This window comes from Lontra canadensis, unplaced genomic scaffold (genome assembly GCF_010015895.1).
Source record: "Lontra canadensis isolate GAN:19392208 unplaced genomic scaffold, GSC_riverotter_1.0 scaffold33, whole genome shotgun sequence".
Lineage (NCBI taxonomy): Eukaryota > Metazoa > Chordata > Mammalia > Carnivora > Mustelidae > Lontra > Lontra canadensis.
In genome coordinates, this window is record NW_022631027.1 from 215,562 (window position 1) to 237,252 (window position 21,691).

At 33.9% G+C, this 21,691-nt stretch overlaps 1 protein-coding gene across 1 annotated transcript in view; it reads right to left on the reverse strand.

The window, feature by feature from the left end:
• Nucleotides 1-21,691, reverse strand: part of LOC116873440 (collagen alpha-1(XXIV) chain-like) — a gene marked incomplete at its 3' end in the record, with an annotated part of 316,096 nt that overhangs the window by 208,546 nt on the left and 85,859 nt on the right. Inside the window, exons 11-13 of the mRNA XM_032867266.1 lie at nucleotides 20,479-20,523; nucleotides 13,698-13,751; nucleotides 10,864-10,908 (exon numbers count right to left, since the gene is read on the reverse strand). Of these exons, the coding sequence (XP_032723157.1) occupies nucleotides 10,864-10,908; nucleotides 13,698-13,751; nucleotides 20,479-20,523 (144 nt within the window). The remainder of the gene's footprint in view (nucleotides 1-10,863; nucleotides 10,909-13,697; nucleotides 13,752-20,478; nucleotides 20,524-21,691) is intronic.

A 21,691-nucleotide genomic window follows, 5' to 3' on the forward strand; every position in this document is an offset into this window, starting at 1 on the left:
TCAACAAGCTCACATATCTGCAATACATCATACTGTTCGGTATGAGCTAATAAGGGTCTTTCAAAGTATTTATGATGTACAGGTAATGGAACAAGTGGAGGAAAAATTCTGTAAGAGACCTGAAACATAGGAGATGATTGATTTTTTTAGATAGATCATAAATAGGTTTTTCAGAAAGTTCAGTGAAATAATAAAGATGGGGGTACATATTGCATGATTCCATTAATGTGAAATGTCCAGAACAGGCAAATCCAGAGACACAGAAAACAGACTAGTGGCTGCCTAGGGCTGGTGCTGCAAGGAGAATGGGGCGTTGAGTGCTAATGGGTACAGGACTTTTTTTCTGGGTGAAGAAAATGTTCTAAAATTCGTGTGACAGCTACACAACTCTGTCAATATAATAAAATATACACTAAATTATACATTTTTAAAGGGTGAATTTTATGATATGTGAATTAGGTCTCAACAGTTTTTCTTAGAAAATGAAGACACAATCAGTCTGAATAAGGAGCAGAGAGGGACTACTACAAACATCCTTGGGGACTCACTCAGGATGGCCTAGAAGACTTGGGGACTCACTCAGGATGGCCTAGAAGACGTGCTATTTGGGACTGAATAGCCCCATCCTCAACCAGTAGGAGGAGCTGCTTTCCAGTTCAGCTTTCCATAAAAACTAGGGATTTTTTCCCCCCTAGGAAGGGAAAGAGGAGAGAACTAGGATGAATGCTTCACTTACGACAAAACCTGAACTAGCATAATAAATAATAAAATACTTATTAATTTCAACATCCTACTCTTCTGGTAGTTCAACATTATAATAAATATTAGCTGTTCAACTTGATTTTGCCCCTAAAACAATTTAGTTAAACTGAGTAATATCTACTTTTAAATTTTTTTATGTATTATTTCTCCTCTCACTTTACTACCCATTAAACATTTCATTTCATTCAATTCTCTAGTCTAGACAGATCATTTGTTTTATTATTTTTTTATCCTTTCTATATGTTGACTACTTTGTCATCAATTTCTCTTTTTTTTTAACTTTATTTTTTTAAGATTTTATTTATTTGACAGAGATCGCAAGTAGGCAGAGAAGCAGGCAGAGAGAGAGGAGGAAGCAGGCTCCCCACTGAGCAAAGAGCCCAATGCGGGGCTTGATTCCAGGACCCTGGGATCATGACCTGAGCTGAAGGCAGAGGCTCTAACCCACTGAGCCACCCAGACACCCCTGTCATCAATTTCTGATATAAATCCTCCTAAATCTAGACATATTTTCCTGTTTAATAAAACATAGCACCGTTCATGCCACAAAAAACAAACAAACAAACAAAACCCATTGTATTTGGCTATTTACTGAACATATATTTCTTTTAAAAAACATCATGCCAATGTTTTATGGTTTTGAATATGTCATGTGTTTGCTATTTACCAGTTGTTATTTAATTTCTAGTAATTACATGCATAATTTTTTTTAATGCAGGAGAGTTTCTGTATTCCTTTAATTAGAAGCCTAAAGGTTCACAGCCACCAATCTCCATTGTCACAAACCAATCTTAAAATATTGGTTGTGAAACATGGAACAATAGTGATAAAACACTTTGCCTTTGAACTTAGTATACAAAAGATAGCTTCTACAGTTTCTTTCTCCACTTGAAAGAATTTGTTATAAAATAAAATACCAAATTTTCTCTCACATTTACCTAGTGGAAAATTATAACCATTGATTTAAATCAAATTGCACTTTCCTAGGAATACTTTTACACTGCCAAAGGATTTAATAACCATTTTCCAGGATTATCATCCATAAGGAAGCTTGAGTTTTTTGCCTTTCTTGCCCCACTTGCCAACTGCATCAATGTAGTAACTGTCTACTAATGGGCAAGGCAGAGTTGCACTGTTTCTTCTATGTTGTGCATAATTCTCTTTCTTACATTTTAATCACTTTGATGGGTCAATAACATTTTATCTTATGAAGAATATGACATTCAGGGATTTCATTCAATCTCTTCAAGTCATGTATTAGGTTCTTGTTCATTTCTACCGTTGGATCAGTATAATGGACAGACTTTAAGGTGACCTCCTGCTATTCTTGCTTTTGTGTGCTACCCAGCTGTGAGTATGAGTGGGACTATGATTTGCTTATTCTAAAAAACAGAATATAGCACGGGTGATGGGATGTCCCTGATATGATTATGTCATACTATATAAGACTTCATCTCCCATATGACAGGGAATTGTGTGATCTCTAGGAACTGTGGACAATCCATAGGGCCTAAGGTGATCTATAGCCAAGAGCCAGTGAAAAGCCCAGGGCGTTCAGTTCTACACCCTTGAAGAAATGATGTCTTCGTACAACCTGAATGAAGCTGTAAGTGAACTCTTTCCAAGCCAAGCTCCAGATGATCGTGCAGCCACCTGACACTTACTTTGACTGCAGCCTTGAGACCCTGAGCAGAAGACCCTGTAAGTAGTACCTGGATTCCCAACCTAGGAGAACTGTGAGAAAATAAGTGGGTACTGTTGTAAGCCACTAAGTTTGTGGTATTTGTTATGCAGTGATAGAAAACTAATAAAATTGGTAATTAAATCTTTGAGTAGAGATTGTGTAAAGTCCTATTTGCAAATTTTACCAAGTGGTAATGTTTAATAAAAAGCTACTTGCATTATTTCTAGATTTTTAAAATTTAAATAGATCACCTCTCTGAAGACTTTCTATGGCTTTTTATTTTCTCTGGCAACTTATAATTACTATCAATATTAGTTAAATTAAAATGTTATATTTACTTTAGATTTTAAAAATTGAATCTAATATCTACATTTTAAAAATTTCATCATTCTAGCATTTCATATTCATCTAATTGCTAATGCAAAATTCATGCTTCATGAATATAACTATAAGTTATAAAATGCAAATTTAGGAGTAATATAAATTGCTTAATAATGCAAAATATTTCAGTCTCTAGGTGCAGCTATTACAAAGACTAGACTAATTCTATTAACTCTGAAACCATAAATTGTAACACAAAGAGAAGGAAGAGAACAGAAATCTGCATTATCAGGAAACAGTACTTCTTTATACAGGATTCTATTGCATTCATACTGAAAGAAGAATTAGATAAGTTAATTAATTAATCTTTGCTCTTACCTAAGTGTTTCTACTTCCTGCCCAAATCCTCACCACCATCTTGAACAATTTCTGTCTCTAATTTTGGCAGTTGTACCACCTACAAAGCTTCATGGCATTCAGACATTAGATTAAAGGCCACAGATTAGGAGAATTTCTCTGAGGCCTGAAGACATTAAATTGTGATAGTCAGCCTCAAAGGTGGACTCCCATGATTCTCACTTCCCAGCATTAATGCTTTTGTGTAGTCCCCTCCCATTTTCAATCATGGCTGGCCTATGTGACCAACAGAATATCCAAATACAGTGGGACTTCAGAAGTTAGATCATAAAGGCATGACACCTCTACCTTGCTCTCATGCACCACTTCATTCTAGTCCTGAAGACATTCTAATTGCCACATAAATAAGTTCCTAGGGAGAAGAAATGAGGTATTCTAGAAACTAGCACCAAATTGGCTGGCCGGCAAGTGAGCTCTCTTAAAAGCAGATCTTCCAACCCCAGTCAAGGCTTCAGATGATGTAGTCTTGACCAAAATCTTCACTATAACCTCATGGGAAATGCTATGCTAGACCCACCCAAATAAAGCATCCCCAAATTCCCAACTCACAAAAACTCTGAAAAACGGTATCTACCTATTGTTGTTTTAAGCCACTAACTTGGAGTTACTTGTTATATAGCAATAGATAATACAGAGCAATAAGAGTGGTTGTCTAGCATTACAGGTCATATTATATCAATGCTAACTTCTGGATCCTGAGTGACAGGGGCATGTGTTTTGTTTTATTTTTTAATACATTTACTTTTGTGATGTACAGGGTCCTCAAAAATATAGTGTCCAGATCAAGTTTCTCTTTTGCTTGGGTCTAACAATGGTACTATTACTCAAACATGATAATTATCAAACACTAAGAACTATTCTAGACTTAGTATGCCTGAATATATGCATGGTATTAATATTTTAGAGGACAGATACTAAACTTGGTAGTTACATCTAAATATCTTGAAACATTGGAAAACTTATTACGTAGAGAATCTAGTAAAATGATTATTTTCCTAGTTCTACAAAGAAATTAGAAAAATACTGCATATAAAATAATTAGGAAAGTATGAGGACCAAAATAACCATAAAATACTAATGACTACATTTATGGAATTTTAAAAAATAAAAACAATGCAAAATTTTTCTGTTAAAGGCCACAGTTAATATGAACATATTTTGTTCTTTTCAGAGAACAATGGTTTTGAAACAACGTATTCAATCTAAAGTAATTAGAGACAAATAAGAATTATCATAAAAGATAATTATCATAAAAGATAATATATATACTAAATAAGCATTATCAACAAATATAGGATTTCAACTTTTTCTAAGACTAAGTAATGAAAAGAGATCAGACTAACTTGTCTAGGATTAGAAACACTGTAATAAAACCTTGTAGTTGCTTCTACACCTTTTACACATGAATATATATTACCACGAAATTGTGATATTTTTAAATCCTTCAAAAATAAAGTACAATTATTATAGGAAAAGGCTAGAATGTCAAGTACTCTGTGAACATTCATTAGTCTCTTCCCCTTTCTTTTCCTCACAGGTAGGGCAATTTGATCCATACTTCAAGGGTCGACTATTTTCCTGTTGGTTGAAACTAATTTTAAACTTAGGAATTTAAGGACTTCTAGCCCAATTCTTAGAGACTTAGCATCAAGTCAGGCTGACTGTTTACCTAGTTGCAAACTGGGCCTCAGTTCTCAGATTCAAATTCCTGCTTTGGGGGTGCCTGGGTGGCTCAGTGGGTTAAAGCCTCTGCCTTCGGCTCAGGTCATGATCCCAGAGTCTTGGGATCAAGCCCCACATCGGGCTCTCTGCTCAGCAGGGAGCCTGCTTCCCTTCCTCTCTCTCTGCCTACTTGTGATCTCTGTCTGCCAAATAAATAAATAAGATCTTTAAAAAAGAAAACAACAACAACAACAACAACAAAATTCCTGCTTTGTTCTTAAAGACTGGTTACCATTTTATACTGCATTATGGGGATTGCAATCTGCCTTATTCTTGTATCCACGAAACAGTTTTGGTCTATGTACATGTTCTATCCCTTGATCATAAGGGCTCCAACCTTATTCTTGCCATTTTCCTACAGAGGGAACACAGTCCCTGAACTCAAGCCAAGTTTTATGGCCATATTTGCACTCACATTCCTGACTTTGATAACCTACAAGTCTCTGAATTTTCTCTTATGTTATCTGCCCTGAAAGTAACTGCCTGCTTGAATTTCCACCTGTTAGTGTTTTATCTCTATGAAATCATTCTCTGCCAGGACTTCCCCCAAATTTTCAGCTGTAGTTCGCTGGGTGTCTCTCTTTTCTATCTATCCCAACCTGGAAGGAGGTTTAATTCAAAGTCCTGGCCTCTTCCATGTGTCTTGTCAAGATATAGGTAAGTGAAATATAGTCACTACAGAATACAATCAGTAAGTAAACATCAGAAAATACATTTTTTTCTGAACGAGACAGAATACTTAAAAATTAATAACATTTTTTTCAGAATGCTCTAGCAACAGTAGTACTTTCTCTATAATCAAATTAACTACAACCTTTTCTTCGAACAAAGAAAACACTCTCTAAATTCTTGATAAAATGTGTGTATCTGAGACACTATTGTGTAACATGTATTTAAGACTGTCTTGGGCTAAGGATAGAAACTAATAACAGATGGCTAACAGAAGGATTTTATATTCTGAAATTCTAACACTGGAGTTAGAAGCCAAAATACAGTTTACTTTAAATAGACTCTTCTAACAGAAAGATGTATGAGAAAAAAAGAGGAGACACTGCTTTCTATAGTTAGAAAAGCAAACATCTCTGAAGTCCAGGTGCCTTAAGGGTGTTATTTTGTCTGTATCCCAAGACTATGATATTTTTATTTGCATCGGAAGAAAACAGAGTATACTTCTTTGTCAAACTTTAATGTAATATGCTTTGATTATTTATAATCTACTCCCATCAGGTCTGAAAAACTCCTTCAAAAACTCTCTATTTTGACAACGGTTTTCTAGGCGTTGTTGAGAGTAAGTTCCAGCTCCTATTTCATGTTTATCTTTAATCCCGACAAGTCAGTTCTGGCATAAATATTTTAGATCTGTGGAGTCATACCAATTTGCATAACCAACTGAGTACAACAAAGGGAATACTGATTAAATCAATCCGGGAACCATCTAAAATGCTTTTTTTTCTTTAAGCAACTATAGAACTTCCTGACTGTGGCACTCCAGAATAAAGTTTGAAATCTTTGCATTAAAAAAAAAAAAAGCTGCTTACAATTAGGTAATACATATCAAATCTGATGTTAACAAATATATATGAAACCTCTCCCTGCCTTCTCTCTCTCTCCTTTTTTTAATAGCATTCTTCTTTTCTATTATAAATCAGTGGATGACATATGCTTTTAAAGAATCTGGGTCATCAGTTATGTTCCAAGAGGTTTTTCAAATAAAGACAGTAGAGTATATAAAATAGAATGGTAGTTCTATGGTATTTAAAAGAGTCCTGGCCAATAAAGATTGTCTACCACCTTGTTTTTATCAGTTCCTCAGAAAGAACTTGAGATAAATTCAAACTATATTCAGAGACAGCAAAAAGCATGAATGAATAACACTTAGACCCTCATAGCTACCCTCTAATATTAACTGACAGTAAGGAATTTGATCCAATTGTAATATGTAGGGAGTGAAAGAGGGGAGGAAAGAAAGAGGTAAGAACTATAATATCTCAATACCCAAAAGCATGAGTACACAAATATTGACTAATATATAACTTATTACATGAGGTCTTTAAAAATAATTGTAATGATTATTAGTAAATACCTTATCTTACATCTTGAAATAAAATAGCTTATAGTTGAGAGAAGAAAAAAACTTCTCAAATGTCAACAACATAAGGCCAAAGAACATAAAAATTTGTTAATATAACTACTTTTATATACTCTGATCCTAAAATACACCAAGTTTCCAACAAAACCAATTTTCCTACTTTTCTAGTTTGAAAAAATAAAAACACATTGTGTTATAAATATCAACTCAATCAATAAACACTGAATAAATACAATATTTTATTTTGGGGAAAAGTTTCCTGGGAAGTAAGATTTAAAATGAAATAATTTTAACCCAAACATTAAATTTAAAAATAGCAGTATGAGGCTAAATACTGAATAACTCTTAAACAACCAAAATAATATGCTATTCTGAAATGTTTCCATTTTCAAAAGAGTTCATACAATACTTATACTATTTAAGAGAAGATATCCCTCTCTTGTAAGTCTATCATTTTATTTAAAAAAATACAAAAATCACTAAGGAAGTTGGTTCACAACAACTTAATTCCATGCTTAGTGTTTATTCACAAAAATAAGTGATGATCTGGCCAGCAGTAGGAATGTATGATTGATAGCAAAATTCTTCAGAGCCTAAGCTTAGTAATGTTATTAACTCACTGAACAATTTTGGACAGGATTTTTACTACTCCTCTATCTTTCTGTACTATATGGACATAGTATATGATGTCTATACAGAAGGAAGACGTATATATTAATATTTTTGTAAACTTCATATCAAACACAGCTTTAGTACACAGGTTAAAAACCAACTCAATAGTGCAAAGAGACTCATCTTGATTAATATTTAGAAAGGCTTGAACTTGGATTTTTGAGGTTTTTCTATGTCTATTTTGACTGTCAAAATGTTTCATATCATACATAATACAGAAAGTGAAGTACTTTACTTTACCAGCTTCTGTCCTTAATTTCAGAGACTTGACAAAAAAAAAAAAAAAAACACACATGTAAAATATTACATAAAACTTAAGGAGTTACCTAAAAAGAATTACTAGTTTTCTATAAATTACATTATAAGAACTACTTCAAACTAAATCATAGTTTATGTTCTCAAGACTGCATACTTCTACCTACCTAAAATTTGAGGAAATGAGCTAATTTAACATACAGAAAGAATAATCAGATTAATTAAAGGGGAGTGATGATTATAAGAAAGTACATCTGATGACTTTCATACTAATGATAGTAAATGAAATAACATGGGATCTACATAGCAGCAGCCTAATAAAGCATGAACCCACATTTCTAAATGACTTTGAAGTCAGCTGAAAATTGAAGTAACTGGGGCACCTGGGTGGCTCAGTGGGTTAAAGCCTCTGCCTTCAGGTCGGGTCATGATCCCAGGGTCCTGGGATCAAGCCCCACATCAGGCTCTCTGTTCATCAGGGAGCCTGCTTCCCCCCTCCCCTCTCTCTGCCTGCCTCTCTGCCTACCTGTGATCTCTGTCTGTCAAATAAATAAATAAAAAATCTTAAAAAAAAAAAAAGAAAATCACAAATTTATAAAAAAAAAAAAAGAAAGAAAATTGGAAGTAACTCTCTTTGACATATGCAGAGCCAAAAGTTTCTTAGATATAAGTACTTTTAGATTTCAGTATTTCCTCAGTTTCTGTTATATTCTTTCAGATATATAGGTTTCCTTCCTCTTTATGGTAGACTGGCATGCCTTAGTTCTGGCTCTGTATTTGAATATCTACATCATACATAATAACAAATACTAAACATAATTGAATAAGTTGCCCCCCAAAATGGTCAAATTTGTATTCCACACACCTACTATTTTCTACATCAGAGAGTGTGTACCTCATCAAAGATATTTTCCTTTTACTGTTATTAAAACGGTAAATAGTAATCATTCTTCTCATGGAATTTTAATCATCTAAATTGAAATACAAGTGTCCCAGAATATATAATATCCCATGCTAGCACTTTTGCCCTTAATGTCAAAGCTATTTGAAGATGATTTTATTTATAATTAACAGAACACAGAGGAGCATTTATACATAAGATACTATTCTAAGAACAGTGTCTGAGGTCAGCCTTGGCTTTTTGACTTGTGGCTGTAACCGTATCTAACTTTAAGTACTGTGATTTCCATATAAACATGCCAAATCATTTTGTGGTTAAAAACAAAAGTACATATAGCATACATGACATAGTACAGTACCAGACAGATTTTCTACTATAAACACTATTTAGGAAAATGAGATACATATGTTTTTCAAATATAATTTTCCTAAGGATCTAAATCTGTGAGAAGGGCATATGTTTTTAAAGCAATAAAACTTTACAAATTTTGTAATGTAAAGAACAGTGTAATCAACCCAGTAATCATTCATTCATTATTTTTCTACAGTTTTCTTGAACTCCTCTTTTGAATTCAATAGCATCTGTTGGATAATTTTATAATTCTCTGGGGAGTAAAAAACCAGATGTTATCTATAAATTTCCATGGATAATTGGAGTTCATGATGGAGCAGGAAACTGGAAATTACCTATACATTTCCAAGATAAAGTTAATATCTATATGAAACAGCCATATTAATATGGCTACATAAGTGATAGCTGTGTAGCTATATAAGTGATATATCACGGGAGCTTTGGGAAAATACTCTATTTTTTCAACAATGTAGGCAGAGAGGCAGAGAGAGAAGAAGCAGGGTCCCTGCTGAGTAGAGAGCCCGATGCAGGGCTGGATCCCAGGACCCTAGGACCATGACCTGAGCTGAAGGCAGAGGCTTTAACCCACTGAGCCACCCAGGTGCCCCAGTAAACTGGAATTTTTAAAGTGAAACTTAGAAATAATTGTATCATATTTTGGCCAAACGTCATGAAAACATTAATCATGCTCTTGTAAGCTGTGTGAGTAGCAGAGAGCACAAATACTGAGAGAGTTAAAAAAGACTCCTGAATTTATACTCAGAGGAGCCGAGATCAATTCTTGATTTTACCACCATTTTCTACGGGATTCTGAGCAAGTCTCTAAACATCACTGAGCCTCATTCTCCCCCGCCGATATAATGGTGACATTCATACCTATTCTAATCTACCTTCAAGAAATCCTGCAAAGCACAAGCATAAAATGCTTTAAAAGGATATGAATATTCTGGTGAGGTTTGTAACCTTTTATATCATCAAGGTTTTACTTACATACACCAAAATTTTAGAAAAGCTGATATGAAAAACTCAATTTCCTTCCTCATAGACTAGAAAACCATGTGAGCACAAAAAGCGTTATCCTAATAAAGACCTGTGGATCGCTGTCAAAACAACACAAGTGACAAGGAGGTGGCTAGGGTTATGTGAGGAGGACATGAGGATGCTTCCCTGAACCACAGTTTTCTCATTTGCTGAATGATGGGGGTATTGGATGATGTCAAAATTTCCTCTCATCTCTGAAATTATTATTTTATCTGGCAAAATTCACTTCCCTTCATCTTCTTAAACCTGAAAATAGAAGAAGCTGTAGGGAACTAGTCTCTGAGCTAATACCTGAAGCAGGAATTTTGAAAACGTGTAAAACAGGAGGGTGAATAGTGCTATCATTAGTGTTTTAAACTGTTTAGGTATTTGCTGTGACATTTTAGTTCTTTGTCATAGGGATAAAGGTCCTTTCTACTGGTCTATTAAATGGGTTAGGAACATTAAATTTCATTATTTTTTAATCTAAAATTTCCTTCAAAATCTCAGGTATTAATTGATAGACAAGTTAGCAAAAATTAAATTCTGTTGAATGAGATAGTTGTGGATAACAAGGGCAACTACAATTATATTTGTATAGGTGAGAAATATGCACATAATTAGATTATATTTCTCTGAACTGAACCTCAGAAAACAAAGTTGAATTACCTGTCTTCCCTTAAGACCCCTCTTTCCCCGGAGCCCAGGAACACCCTAGAATATATAAAAGTAAAAAAATCAACATTTGTTGAATAAATGAATGAATTAGATGTTATAGACATTTTTTTCCTTCTCAAACATCAATTAATGAAGTATGATGGAGAAAAATGAATTGTTCTTTAAACTAGTATGACATTCATAAAAGCTTCAATATATTAATTTAACTAAAGTGTCTCCTTTTCTTCATAACAGCAACCTGATTTTTTTCTGGAATGCATCCTATCTGTACTTCTAAATGGGATCCTGACATTTCTCTGGTGATAGTTATTTGTCCAGAGGTAGGCACACAACCAAAGTTGACACAACCAGATAAACAGGAAGGTCTTACTTTTCCAAAATCTAAGGGACAATCACCTCATCTGTCTCCCTATCTCTCTGGCTGGGCATAAACGAAAGCACGTTTAGCCCTCACACTGGCAATTCTGCAACTGTATGGGAAACCTGCCTTTGTCAAGCCAACATTAGGCAAGGCAAGGCAGAGAGATGGTATCACTGTGCTCAAGATCATAATGTGCCTAGATCCCGCCTAACCTACAGATTTCTGGTCCTACAGGAAGCAGTGGGGTATAATATTTAAACTCTCAAGCTTTGGAGCTGATCATCTGTGTTGAAAACCTGGCTCTGCTCTTATTACATGTATATAGTCTTAGACACGTCTTTCTCTCTATATGCCTCATCTTTTTTCCATCTGTAGTGAGAATAATAATAATAGTACCTATCTCACTGGGTCTTGGGAATGTTAAAGGAGTTAATTCATATAAAATATTTGCACAGTGCATGCATATATATAACAATTCAGTAAACTGTTTGCTATTATCATTGCCATCATTATTAAAAATTTCCTCATTTTAAAGCCAGTTTGAGTTGAGGTTTTCTGTTACTTACGGTCCAAAATATCTCAGTGATAGAATCACACTGAGACTTAGAATCACTTGGAAGCCTTAAAGACTAAGAAATCTGCCAGATCTATATAGCTTGGGATTGACAGTATATATAGATAAGTTAGAAGATACCATTAGTTGAAGTAATCCATCCACTTTCAATTGAACAGCGTTTGATAAATACTTATCTAATGTCTTATCAGAAGAGTATGTATGGGTAAGCAATAGGACTCATTTCATTAAGACTTTATACATCTTTACATAATATAGCAAACCTTTTTTCAAAAAATAAGGTAATTAATTTTTATAACTCTAGTAGCTCAACTAAATTTCAGCAGGAAACCTAAGGATATTACAGACAAAATTATATAAGCACTTTGCCAAATATTTACACATACGTATATTACTGACTCCCAGGAAGGAATTTTTCTATTTTTTTCCAGGAGTGATTAGCATTATACTCTCTTTTTTCTTCTCTACTCTTCTTCTCTCTTCTCTATGCTTCTTATCTCTTCTCTGCATGTATACATTTTATAACATAATAAAAATACCCAGTTAGCTATATTATTCACAGTTTTAATCAAAATTTTGAAGTAGCCAAATAATATTAGGACATGTTATCCATGACAGCCAAAATATCACAAAATGGTTTGAGACAGGTCTTAATATTTTCACTTAGACTGGTCAAAACTAATGATCATGATTATAGGCATGTATCTAATGATAGTCAAGTGATGGGATCCTTAAATCCAAGATGATAACATTTTCAAGGACATATAATTTTGCTTTATTTATTACATCATTAACTAGAAATGAGGTCAGGAAAGTACTATATCATGAGCAGCAGAGTAATAACAATGTAAACCGCATATATTCCTTTTGTCAATGAGAAGCAGTTCAATTCTTTGCTTGACAGATTGGGAACATGATCTGTAAGTCTGCTGTATCACATGGCAATTAAGTAGCTTAGTTGTGGGATCCCACTGAAGATATTTCTGCAAGTGAAAGAAATGACTTGTATATTCAACAAGGGAAAATCTTCACCTCATCTCACCAAAGAAGACTGGACATTTTGATTGTCACTAGAGCACATTTAAACTTTGAATATTTCTTCTCTGTCAGGAAATTCACAAGTGATTACAAGAAAAATGTGATATAATTCACTCACACTATGCATCTGAAAAATTCACCCAGCAAAGAATAATCTGGTTTACTTTTACTTGCAAAAACCAGTTTCCAGAAATGAAAATTCTGGTTTGAATAGCATACCTACAATAATAGTGTTGAATGCTAAATTCTGAATATGACTATTTTCAAACCTAATATTGTTTGATTCTATTTTTTCATTGAATGCTGGCAGTAAAATGAAGGAATACAAATAGAAACCAATGAATTGCATACAACACTGAAAATCAGACATGATGAAGTTGGAATGCCAGAACTCTGTACCTAGTTTGATTAACTGTTTTAAGATAACAACCATTTTGCAAAGATCCTGTCTTTACTCAAAAGTACCTTTCTCATACCTACACTTATGAACTACCTTCCATTATTAAATTAAACAAAAAATATATCTTCTGTGGGTGAATTAATTACTGTGTGTTATACTATAAAATTTAAGACCTGTCAAGAGTTTATGCTTTAAGATTAATGAATTATAAAATATAATTTTATTTTAATATTTCAATTTGTGTTTTTTAAAAATTAAATTTAAAATAGCTAACTGTATACATTTGTATCATCTTACTTCCTTAAAATAAAATTCAGTAAAATTCCATAGAGTTTAATTATATTTTTGGTAGGTGATTTTTCTTAAAGCTGGCTTACTTTACTCTGTAAGATTACCTGTCTAATACATTAGCATATCACTTTAGAAATAATATTTGAAGGAAATGGACTTACTCTTTCTCCTTCAGGTCCTAGTTGTCCTACTTCTCCAGGAGAGCCAATGAAACCCTTAAAGTAAGCAAATAATCTTTATATTATTTCATTTGAATACATACTCTGCAAGTAATTCCAAGTAGAGATAATAAATTTTTTCATAATAATATGAAACTTTAAGGCTTAACAGAATAAGTAACTTCTCCTTGCTTTATCACCTTCCTTCCAGAAATTACAGATCAATCTTTTCATTAAAAAAAAAAAAAGTAGGGACCATAACTTAAGACAGTGACCCATGAAAATCAAGACCAAATCCTTTTCTTTGTTGAATTTTACAGTGGTTAGAAAATATATAATTAACTAAGATATAAGGCAGAATGGAAGTATCAAAAGATACTTAATACAGAAGAAGAGGAAATTCATGCCAATGTGGCAGGAGGTAAAGGCAATTAAAAAAAAGACTTAATAAGAGACTGGCACTTGAGATAGGCATATAGAGTAGGTAAAGTCCTGACAAGCAGAGGATGGAAAAAGGAAACTCCAGGGGTGCCTGGGTGGCTCGGTCAGCTCAGGTCAGGATCCCAGAGTCCTGGGATGGAGGCCCGCATTTCAGCCTGCTTCTCCCTCTCCCACTTCCCCTGCTTGTGTTCCCTCTCTTGCTGTGTCTCTCTGTCAAATAAGTAAATAAAATCTTTTTAAAAAGAGAGAGAAAGAGAGAGAGAGAGAAGAAAGGAAACTCCAAGCAGAACAATTATAGGAAGTGGAAACAGAGAACTTCACGAAGTGTTTGTAAACAGTAATAAATGGTAACAGATAACATTATACCCGTAAATGCTTTGGAGAAGAGCAAAGATGCATTGTATCCTAAAGAAGATTCCAACTGGCCTGACAACAGGGGATAAATAACAATGCAACTGTACTTTATGTTAGGATAAAGTTACATCTCTATGGCAAATAATAATATCTTCATCAATTTAAAAGAAAGTGTATGATAGTTTGGACACTACGTTAAGGAGACCTTTAAATTTCAAGATAAGAATTTTAGACTTTATGTTTTAGACAACTGAAAGCTCCTGCCTTGAGGGAATGTGGTAGTGCCTTGAGGTTAATTTGTCTTTCTCAAATATTAATCTATTGACAGGATATAGAATACATCTGAGACAAGAAACAATGAATGTAGGAAAACCTGTTAGAAGGTTCTTTTGATGGTCCAAATTTGAAGTAATACGAGCCTAGATCACTGATTCTAAAACATTACTTAAGTGCCCACTATGTAGAATACCATTAAAAAAAGAAGAAGAAGAAAGAAAGAAATTGTGCCATTTGCAATGATATGGATAGAACTAGAGGGTGTTATGCTAAGTAAAATAAGTCAGAGAAAGATAATTATCATATGATTTCACTCATATGTGTAATTTAGGGAAAAAAACAGAGGATCATAAGGGAAGGGAGGAAAAAATAAAACAAGATATAATCAGAGAGGGAAAAAAAACATGAGACTCCTAATCATAGGAAACAAACAGGGTTGCTGGAGGAAAGGTGGATGGGGATAGGGTAACTAACTGGATGATGGACATTAAGGAGGCCATTTGATGTAATGAGCATGGGGCATTAAATAAGCTGATGAATCATTGGACTCTACCTCTGAAACTAATAATACACTAAATGTTAATTAATTGAATTTAAATTTAAAAAAGAAAGAAAAATAAAAATAAAGAAAATCCATTCACATGTATAAAAGAAAAACTGTGAGCAAATCCAGAGAAAATTACTAAAACAGTGTTGGTCCAGGATATCCCAATTTGAACTGTCAATGCAACACTGCCAAGCACGTTCAACGGACTTACACATCATCAGAATAGATGTTTTTTTGTTTTTTAAGTAGGCTCCACACCCACTGCAGAGCCCAGTATGGGGCTTGAACTCATGACCTTGAAATCAAGACAGAAAGTAGAATGGTTGCCTTAAGTTGGGAGGAACTAAGAATGAGTTGTTACTTTTTAAAGGGTATGGAGTTTCAGTATGGGAAGATGGAAAGTTCTGGAAGTGAATGGTGGTGATAGCTGTACAACAGTGTGAATGTACTTCATGCCTCCTGCTATGGACTGAATTAATATGTTGAACTGTAGTCCCCAGTGTGTCAGTATTCGAGGTGGGCCCTTTGGGAAGTAGTTAGGTCATGAGGGTAGAGCCCCCATGAATGGGATTAGAGGTGACTGCTATTTCAGCTACGTGAGGATACAGTAGAAAGGCAACTGTCTATAGCCCATGAAGTGGGCCATCATCAGATACAGGATCTGCTGGTGCTTTGATCTTGAACTTCTCAGACTCTAGAACTTTGAGACACAAAATTTGTCATTTAAACCATCCAGTCTGTAGTATTTCTAAACAGCAGCCCAGACTAAGACCATTAAACTGTATTCTTAAAAATGGATAAAATGGAAAATTTTATTTTACGTAGGTTTTACATTTTTTTTCTTACTGACTTACACATCATCAGAATATCTCAGGAATCATTTCTGTTTTGCCTGGAATAAGAACCTTGGGAGGGATTTAATCTCTGAGTGAAAGCTAGTTGGGTGTTGCCTTGGTGAGAGCAGCACTTTTCTTTGACAAAGAAAAACACCTTTAAAATTCCCTACATTCCAGAGTTTGTATGAACAAAGCAAATTTTTTTTAAAAAGAGAAAACTAGTTTCCTTCTACTTAAATAGTAAGTAAAGCATTATAATTTGTTTGCTTAAAAGCCAAGCGTGTGGAGGATTTGAAAAGTTTCTTATAAAATGAAGCATCCAAAAACATTCCTGATATCAAAACATTTAGGATTATGATGACAAGCTCTATGTATTTTCAGAATCACCAGCTACAGTTAGCCTCAAGTTTAAAAGCCTTAACTTTTGTTTTGTTTGTTTGTTTTGTATATGTTTTGTATAACATATACAACTGAGTTTTTGCTTATAAATAAAAAGAATAGACAGCCTAACTGGCACACACTTATTGCTGCACTAATCAGCTGAGGCCTCAGAAGAAAGACCTCTACTCAACATAGCCTGACTAGGGTGCAAAGACATTTTACAATTAAAGATTTTAATGAGTGATCACACAGGTGTTTCATAAAGGTTTCTTAATAATTATTATGCTCATGCTAACAGAAATAAAATGCCAGCAGCACCCACGATGAAATCACATGGGGTTGTGTTCATTCTCAGGCACTACCCTGCTTTTTAATTTTAGACTGAAGGTTGTATATCCAGTTAGATGCAATTTTGTGTCATCAGTAAGGCCACTAAAAAGTCAGAAGAGGCCCTACACACTTCTACTTTTTGAGGCACTGAGCATATAATTACACAAAGAAATGCCAAAAGAGGGTTACAAAATATACATTTAACATAAAAGTAGTATCAGAGGACCTAGGTGGTTCGGTCAGTTAAGCATTTACCTATGGCTCAGGTCATGATCCCGGGGTCCTGGGATCAAGCCCCACATCCAGCTCTGTACTCAGTGAAAAGTCTGCTTCTACTTCTCCTTTTGCACCCCCCAACCTCACTCATGCTTGCGCTTTCTCTTTCTGTCTCAAATAAATACAATCTTAAAAAAAAAATGCACATAGAAGTAATATCATAACACCAAAAAATGGAATCAAATAATGCTGCCAGTCAAAAGATCATTTACCAACATGATTTATAAAAATAATAATTTACAGTGGTAGCATATGGGACACAAATCAAATGAAAAACATCTTATAATCCTGTCAGTGTGTTTTTGTAATTTTTGTCTTTTTAATCAAATGTGGATTTGAAGTTAATGTTAAAAGTCTACATTTGTGGGGCACCTGGGTGGCTCAGTGGGTTAAGCCTCTGCCTTCAGCTCAGGTCATGATCTCAGGATGCCGGGATCGAGCCCCACATTGGGCTCTCTGCTGAGCGGGGAGCCTACTTCCCCCTCTCTCTCTCTGCCTGCCTCTCTGCCTACTTGTGATCTCTCTCTCTGTCAAAAAAAAACCCAAAAAACAAAAACTTAAAAGTCCACATCTGAGACCCTCTGTGAATGTGAAGACTATAGAAATGGACTTCCTGAATCCCCCTGTATTTCCAAAGGAAAATTAAAGAATTAAATCAATTGAATCAATCAGAAAATAAATTATATTTGTTATTTTTTAACTGCTTTTAAGAAGATGGCTGTCAAAATCTAAAAACACATCCTAAAAATAGTTACAACCCAGACAACAGTTTCTATACAAGTGAGGAAAAAAAGCAACAAAAGGATATATAATACGGTACATAAGGATGTATAATATAATGGTATAAAGAAGAACTTAGAAAAGTTCTGGGAATCACTGAAGCAAGATGAGAAAATACAGTAAGGGAAAACTGCATGGTACCAAATAACATGTCTTGGAGTTCCAAGTTCATGCACAGAAAATACTCCAAAATTCCAATAAAATGATTAAAGTCTTTATAGAAAATGGATTGTCTATGCTAGACACTATGGTTTAAGAAATGTTAAGCTCTGGCAGTTATTGTAACTACCTTAAAGGTAAGTTTTGCTACCACTGTCTAATAAGATTTTTTAAATGAAGGGAAAAAAGCAGGCCTAACTCCAAAGCCCAGGTTCTTGACCACTATTCTCTACTTCACAGATCCAAGTCAATATGTGCTTTTCGTACACTTTCTAATAAAAAAAAAATACATGACTTTTTTCCACTATATTCTTACTTAATAGAAGGGTAGAGACAGTATAGGATAGAAGAAAGAGTACATAGCTAGAGGTAAGAAGATTTTGGTTCTAGGTGGTGGGTATTAGAGAGGGCACAGATTGCATGGAGCACTGGGTGCGGTGCAAAAACAAAGAATACTGTTACGCTGAAAAGAAATTTAAAAATAATAATAATAATAAAAAGTTAAAAAAGAAAAATAAAACAAAAAATAAAACACTAAAGAATACAAAAAAAAAAAAAACCCCACAAAACCACATTGAGATACCACCTTACAAAATAACATGACAGTAAATAATGTGTGTTGGAGAGGATGTGGAGAAAGGGGAATCCTCTTACACTGTTGGTGGGAATGCAAGTTGGTACAGCCACTTTGGAAAACAGTGTGGAGATTCCTTAAGAAATTAAAAATAGAGCTTCCCTATGACCCTGCAATTGCACTACTGGGTATTTACCCCAAAGATACAGATGTAGTGAAAAGAAGGGCCATCTGTACCCCAATGTTCATAGCAGCAATGGCCACAATCACCAATCTGTGGAAAGAACCAAGATGCCCTTCAACTGACGAATGGATAAGGAAGATGTGGTCCATATACACTATGGAGTATTATGCCTCCATCAAAAAGGATGAATACCCAACTTTTGTATCAACACAGACGGGACTGGAAGAGATTATGCTGAGTGAACTAAGTCAAGCAGAGAGAGTCAATTATCATACGGTTTCACTTATTTGTGGAGCATAAGAAATAACATGGAGGACATGGGGAGATGGAGAAGAAAAGGCAGTTGGGGGAAATGGGAAGGGGAGATGAACCATGAGAGACTATGGACTCTGAAAAAAAATCTGAGGGTTTTGAAGGGGCAGGGGGTGAGAGGTTGGGTGAGGCTGGTGGTGGGTATTATGGAGGGGACGTATTGCATGGAACACTGGGTGTGGTACATAAACAATGAATTCTGGTACACTGAAAAGAAATTTAAAAAAATAAAGATTATTATATTTAAAAAAAAAAAGAAGAAGAAGATTTTGGTTCTTTGGCCAGATAGGACTTTGCCAACTTGTGTAAATTCCTTAGCTTGCTATTTTCTCATCTGTAAAATTATTTCACAGGATTGATAGCAAAATAAAAAAAGAAAATACATATGAAAGTATTACTTAGAATTTTTTAAAATTTAAAGCATCATTATAGCACAAACTGTTTAAATACTTTATGCTTTATTTGAAAAAGGTATTTCATTTTTTATTTATCTGTATTTTTTAAGAGAGAGAGGAATGGGGCAGAGGGAGAGGAAGAGAAAGAATTTTCAGCAGGCTCCACACCCAACATGGAGCTCAACACGAGGCTCCATCTCACCACCCTGAGATCATGACCTGAGCTGAAATCAAGAATCAGATACTTAACCAACTGAGCCTCCTAGACGCCCCTCAAAAAAGGATTTTAGATAATATAAGGCATAGACATAGATTCTGGAAGATAACTTGCTGTTAAAAGTAGAGCATTTTAAAAACAAAAATTCAAGTTTACTTTCTCGAATTTTTCCTAGACCAGCTTTGATTTTAATTTGTAGCACACTACATAAGATATCACAGGAATTTTTTTTCACTCCATTAATGATTAAAAGTGACTAAACTCTTTAGTGGTTTAAAGTGCAATCGTATATTCTTGATAAGCTTACTTCCTTCTTTGCAGATAAAATCTTTTTTACTCCATATAGTTTTTATATCATATTATCTCAGCCTTGAAATTACTATGATTTTTTTGCCTCATGTTTTTTATCATGATTTCTTATGTCTATATACGTTCATACATAAATTATACTACCAATGTTGATAGAGTCCATTCTAACATAACAGACATTAAGCTAGCAGCCAGAAAGTATTAGAAAAGAATAAGGAAAAACCTACTGCTATAAGACTGCTTTCTGTGGCTGTTAACAATGAAAGTATCTATTAAACAAATATATTTCTTTTCAGGCTAACCTGGCATTATATTCAAACTTCCTATGGAAGTATGAAAATGATATCTATTTTACATACTTCATTTGATTTTTATGCAAACATGCTTACAAGATGATAAAAATGCTTACTTACTCGTACACCTTTAGGGCCTGGGTTACCTTCTGGTCCAGCTAAACCCTAGTGTGAACAAAAGACATCATTATCATACTACAGTATTCTGAAAGTACTGTTGATAAATAAAATAAAATAGGCATATAAAGAGGTGTCATTGTCACAAGTATAAAATTCAAAGCTAAGTATAATTAAGATTATATATGTTCAAGGAATTTCTAGAATTTCAGAATCAAAAGAGGTATTATATATAATCTATGCAAAAATGTTTTAGATATCTAAGCAAAGTAAATTAACACACATTATAAGATACAAAAAATAAATCTTAATCTATTTCTCCTTGGAAAACCATGTTCTTTTAAAACACTTCTAACTAACTCACATAAAATATATTCCCATAATTAAAAAAAATCAACACACTTTTAATTTCAGATCAATGTCTATATGCTTGAGTATTTATATATGCTTCAGACAACACAAATTATCACTTGGTGGTAAGATTCTAATGCACATTACTCTTCAAGAATTTTTAAAGGCGTAAAATATGGAATTTTGTTACTTTTTTTGGCATTTTCATTTCCCTCATCCTTGAGAATTAAAAAGATATAACTATAGTTTTCTAGTATACTAAATTAATAATTAATTTCAAGAGTAAGTCTTCAATTCACGAAAACCTCAGAAAGAAAATTTGTTCTATTATTAGTCTATAAGAAATAGATAAAGTTATAAATGAGAGGAGAATAAATATGAAGTGTTTAGAATGAATTTTCAAAACTGTATAGAAAGACTTGAATTCATTTCACATAAAAGTATTCGGTAGTGGTATACATAGCACTGCCAAACTGTGTCTCACATTTTTATAACTCTGCTATTAAAAAATAATGCTTGTTATACAATCTTAACTTCTACCATTACTTCATTACAGTGAGTGGCAGTATTGGAAAATCAGTAGCAGGATCATTTTAAAATCTTATGAGACCCTTGGGCATTTTAATTTTGAGGTTTCCACTGTATCACATCACACATGTTTAAAAACCCCACTCCCATTTTAACCAAAACTTTCTACAGTAACATTTTTTAAGGATTTTTATAATTTTAATTTTGAAATTATTTGCCATGAGTAATTCATTTTTTAATAGAAATAAAATTATTATTTAAACATTAACCTTGAAAATCAGAGCATACAATGCATTAATGAAAAGGAACATAAAAGGAGAAGTATAAATTTAGTTAC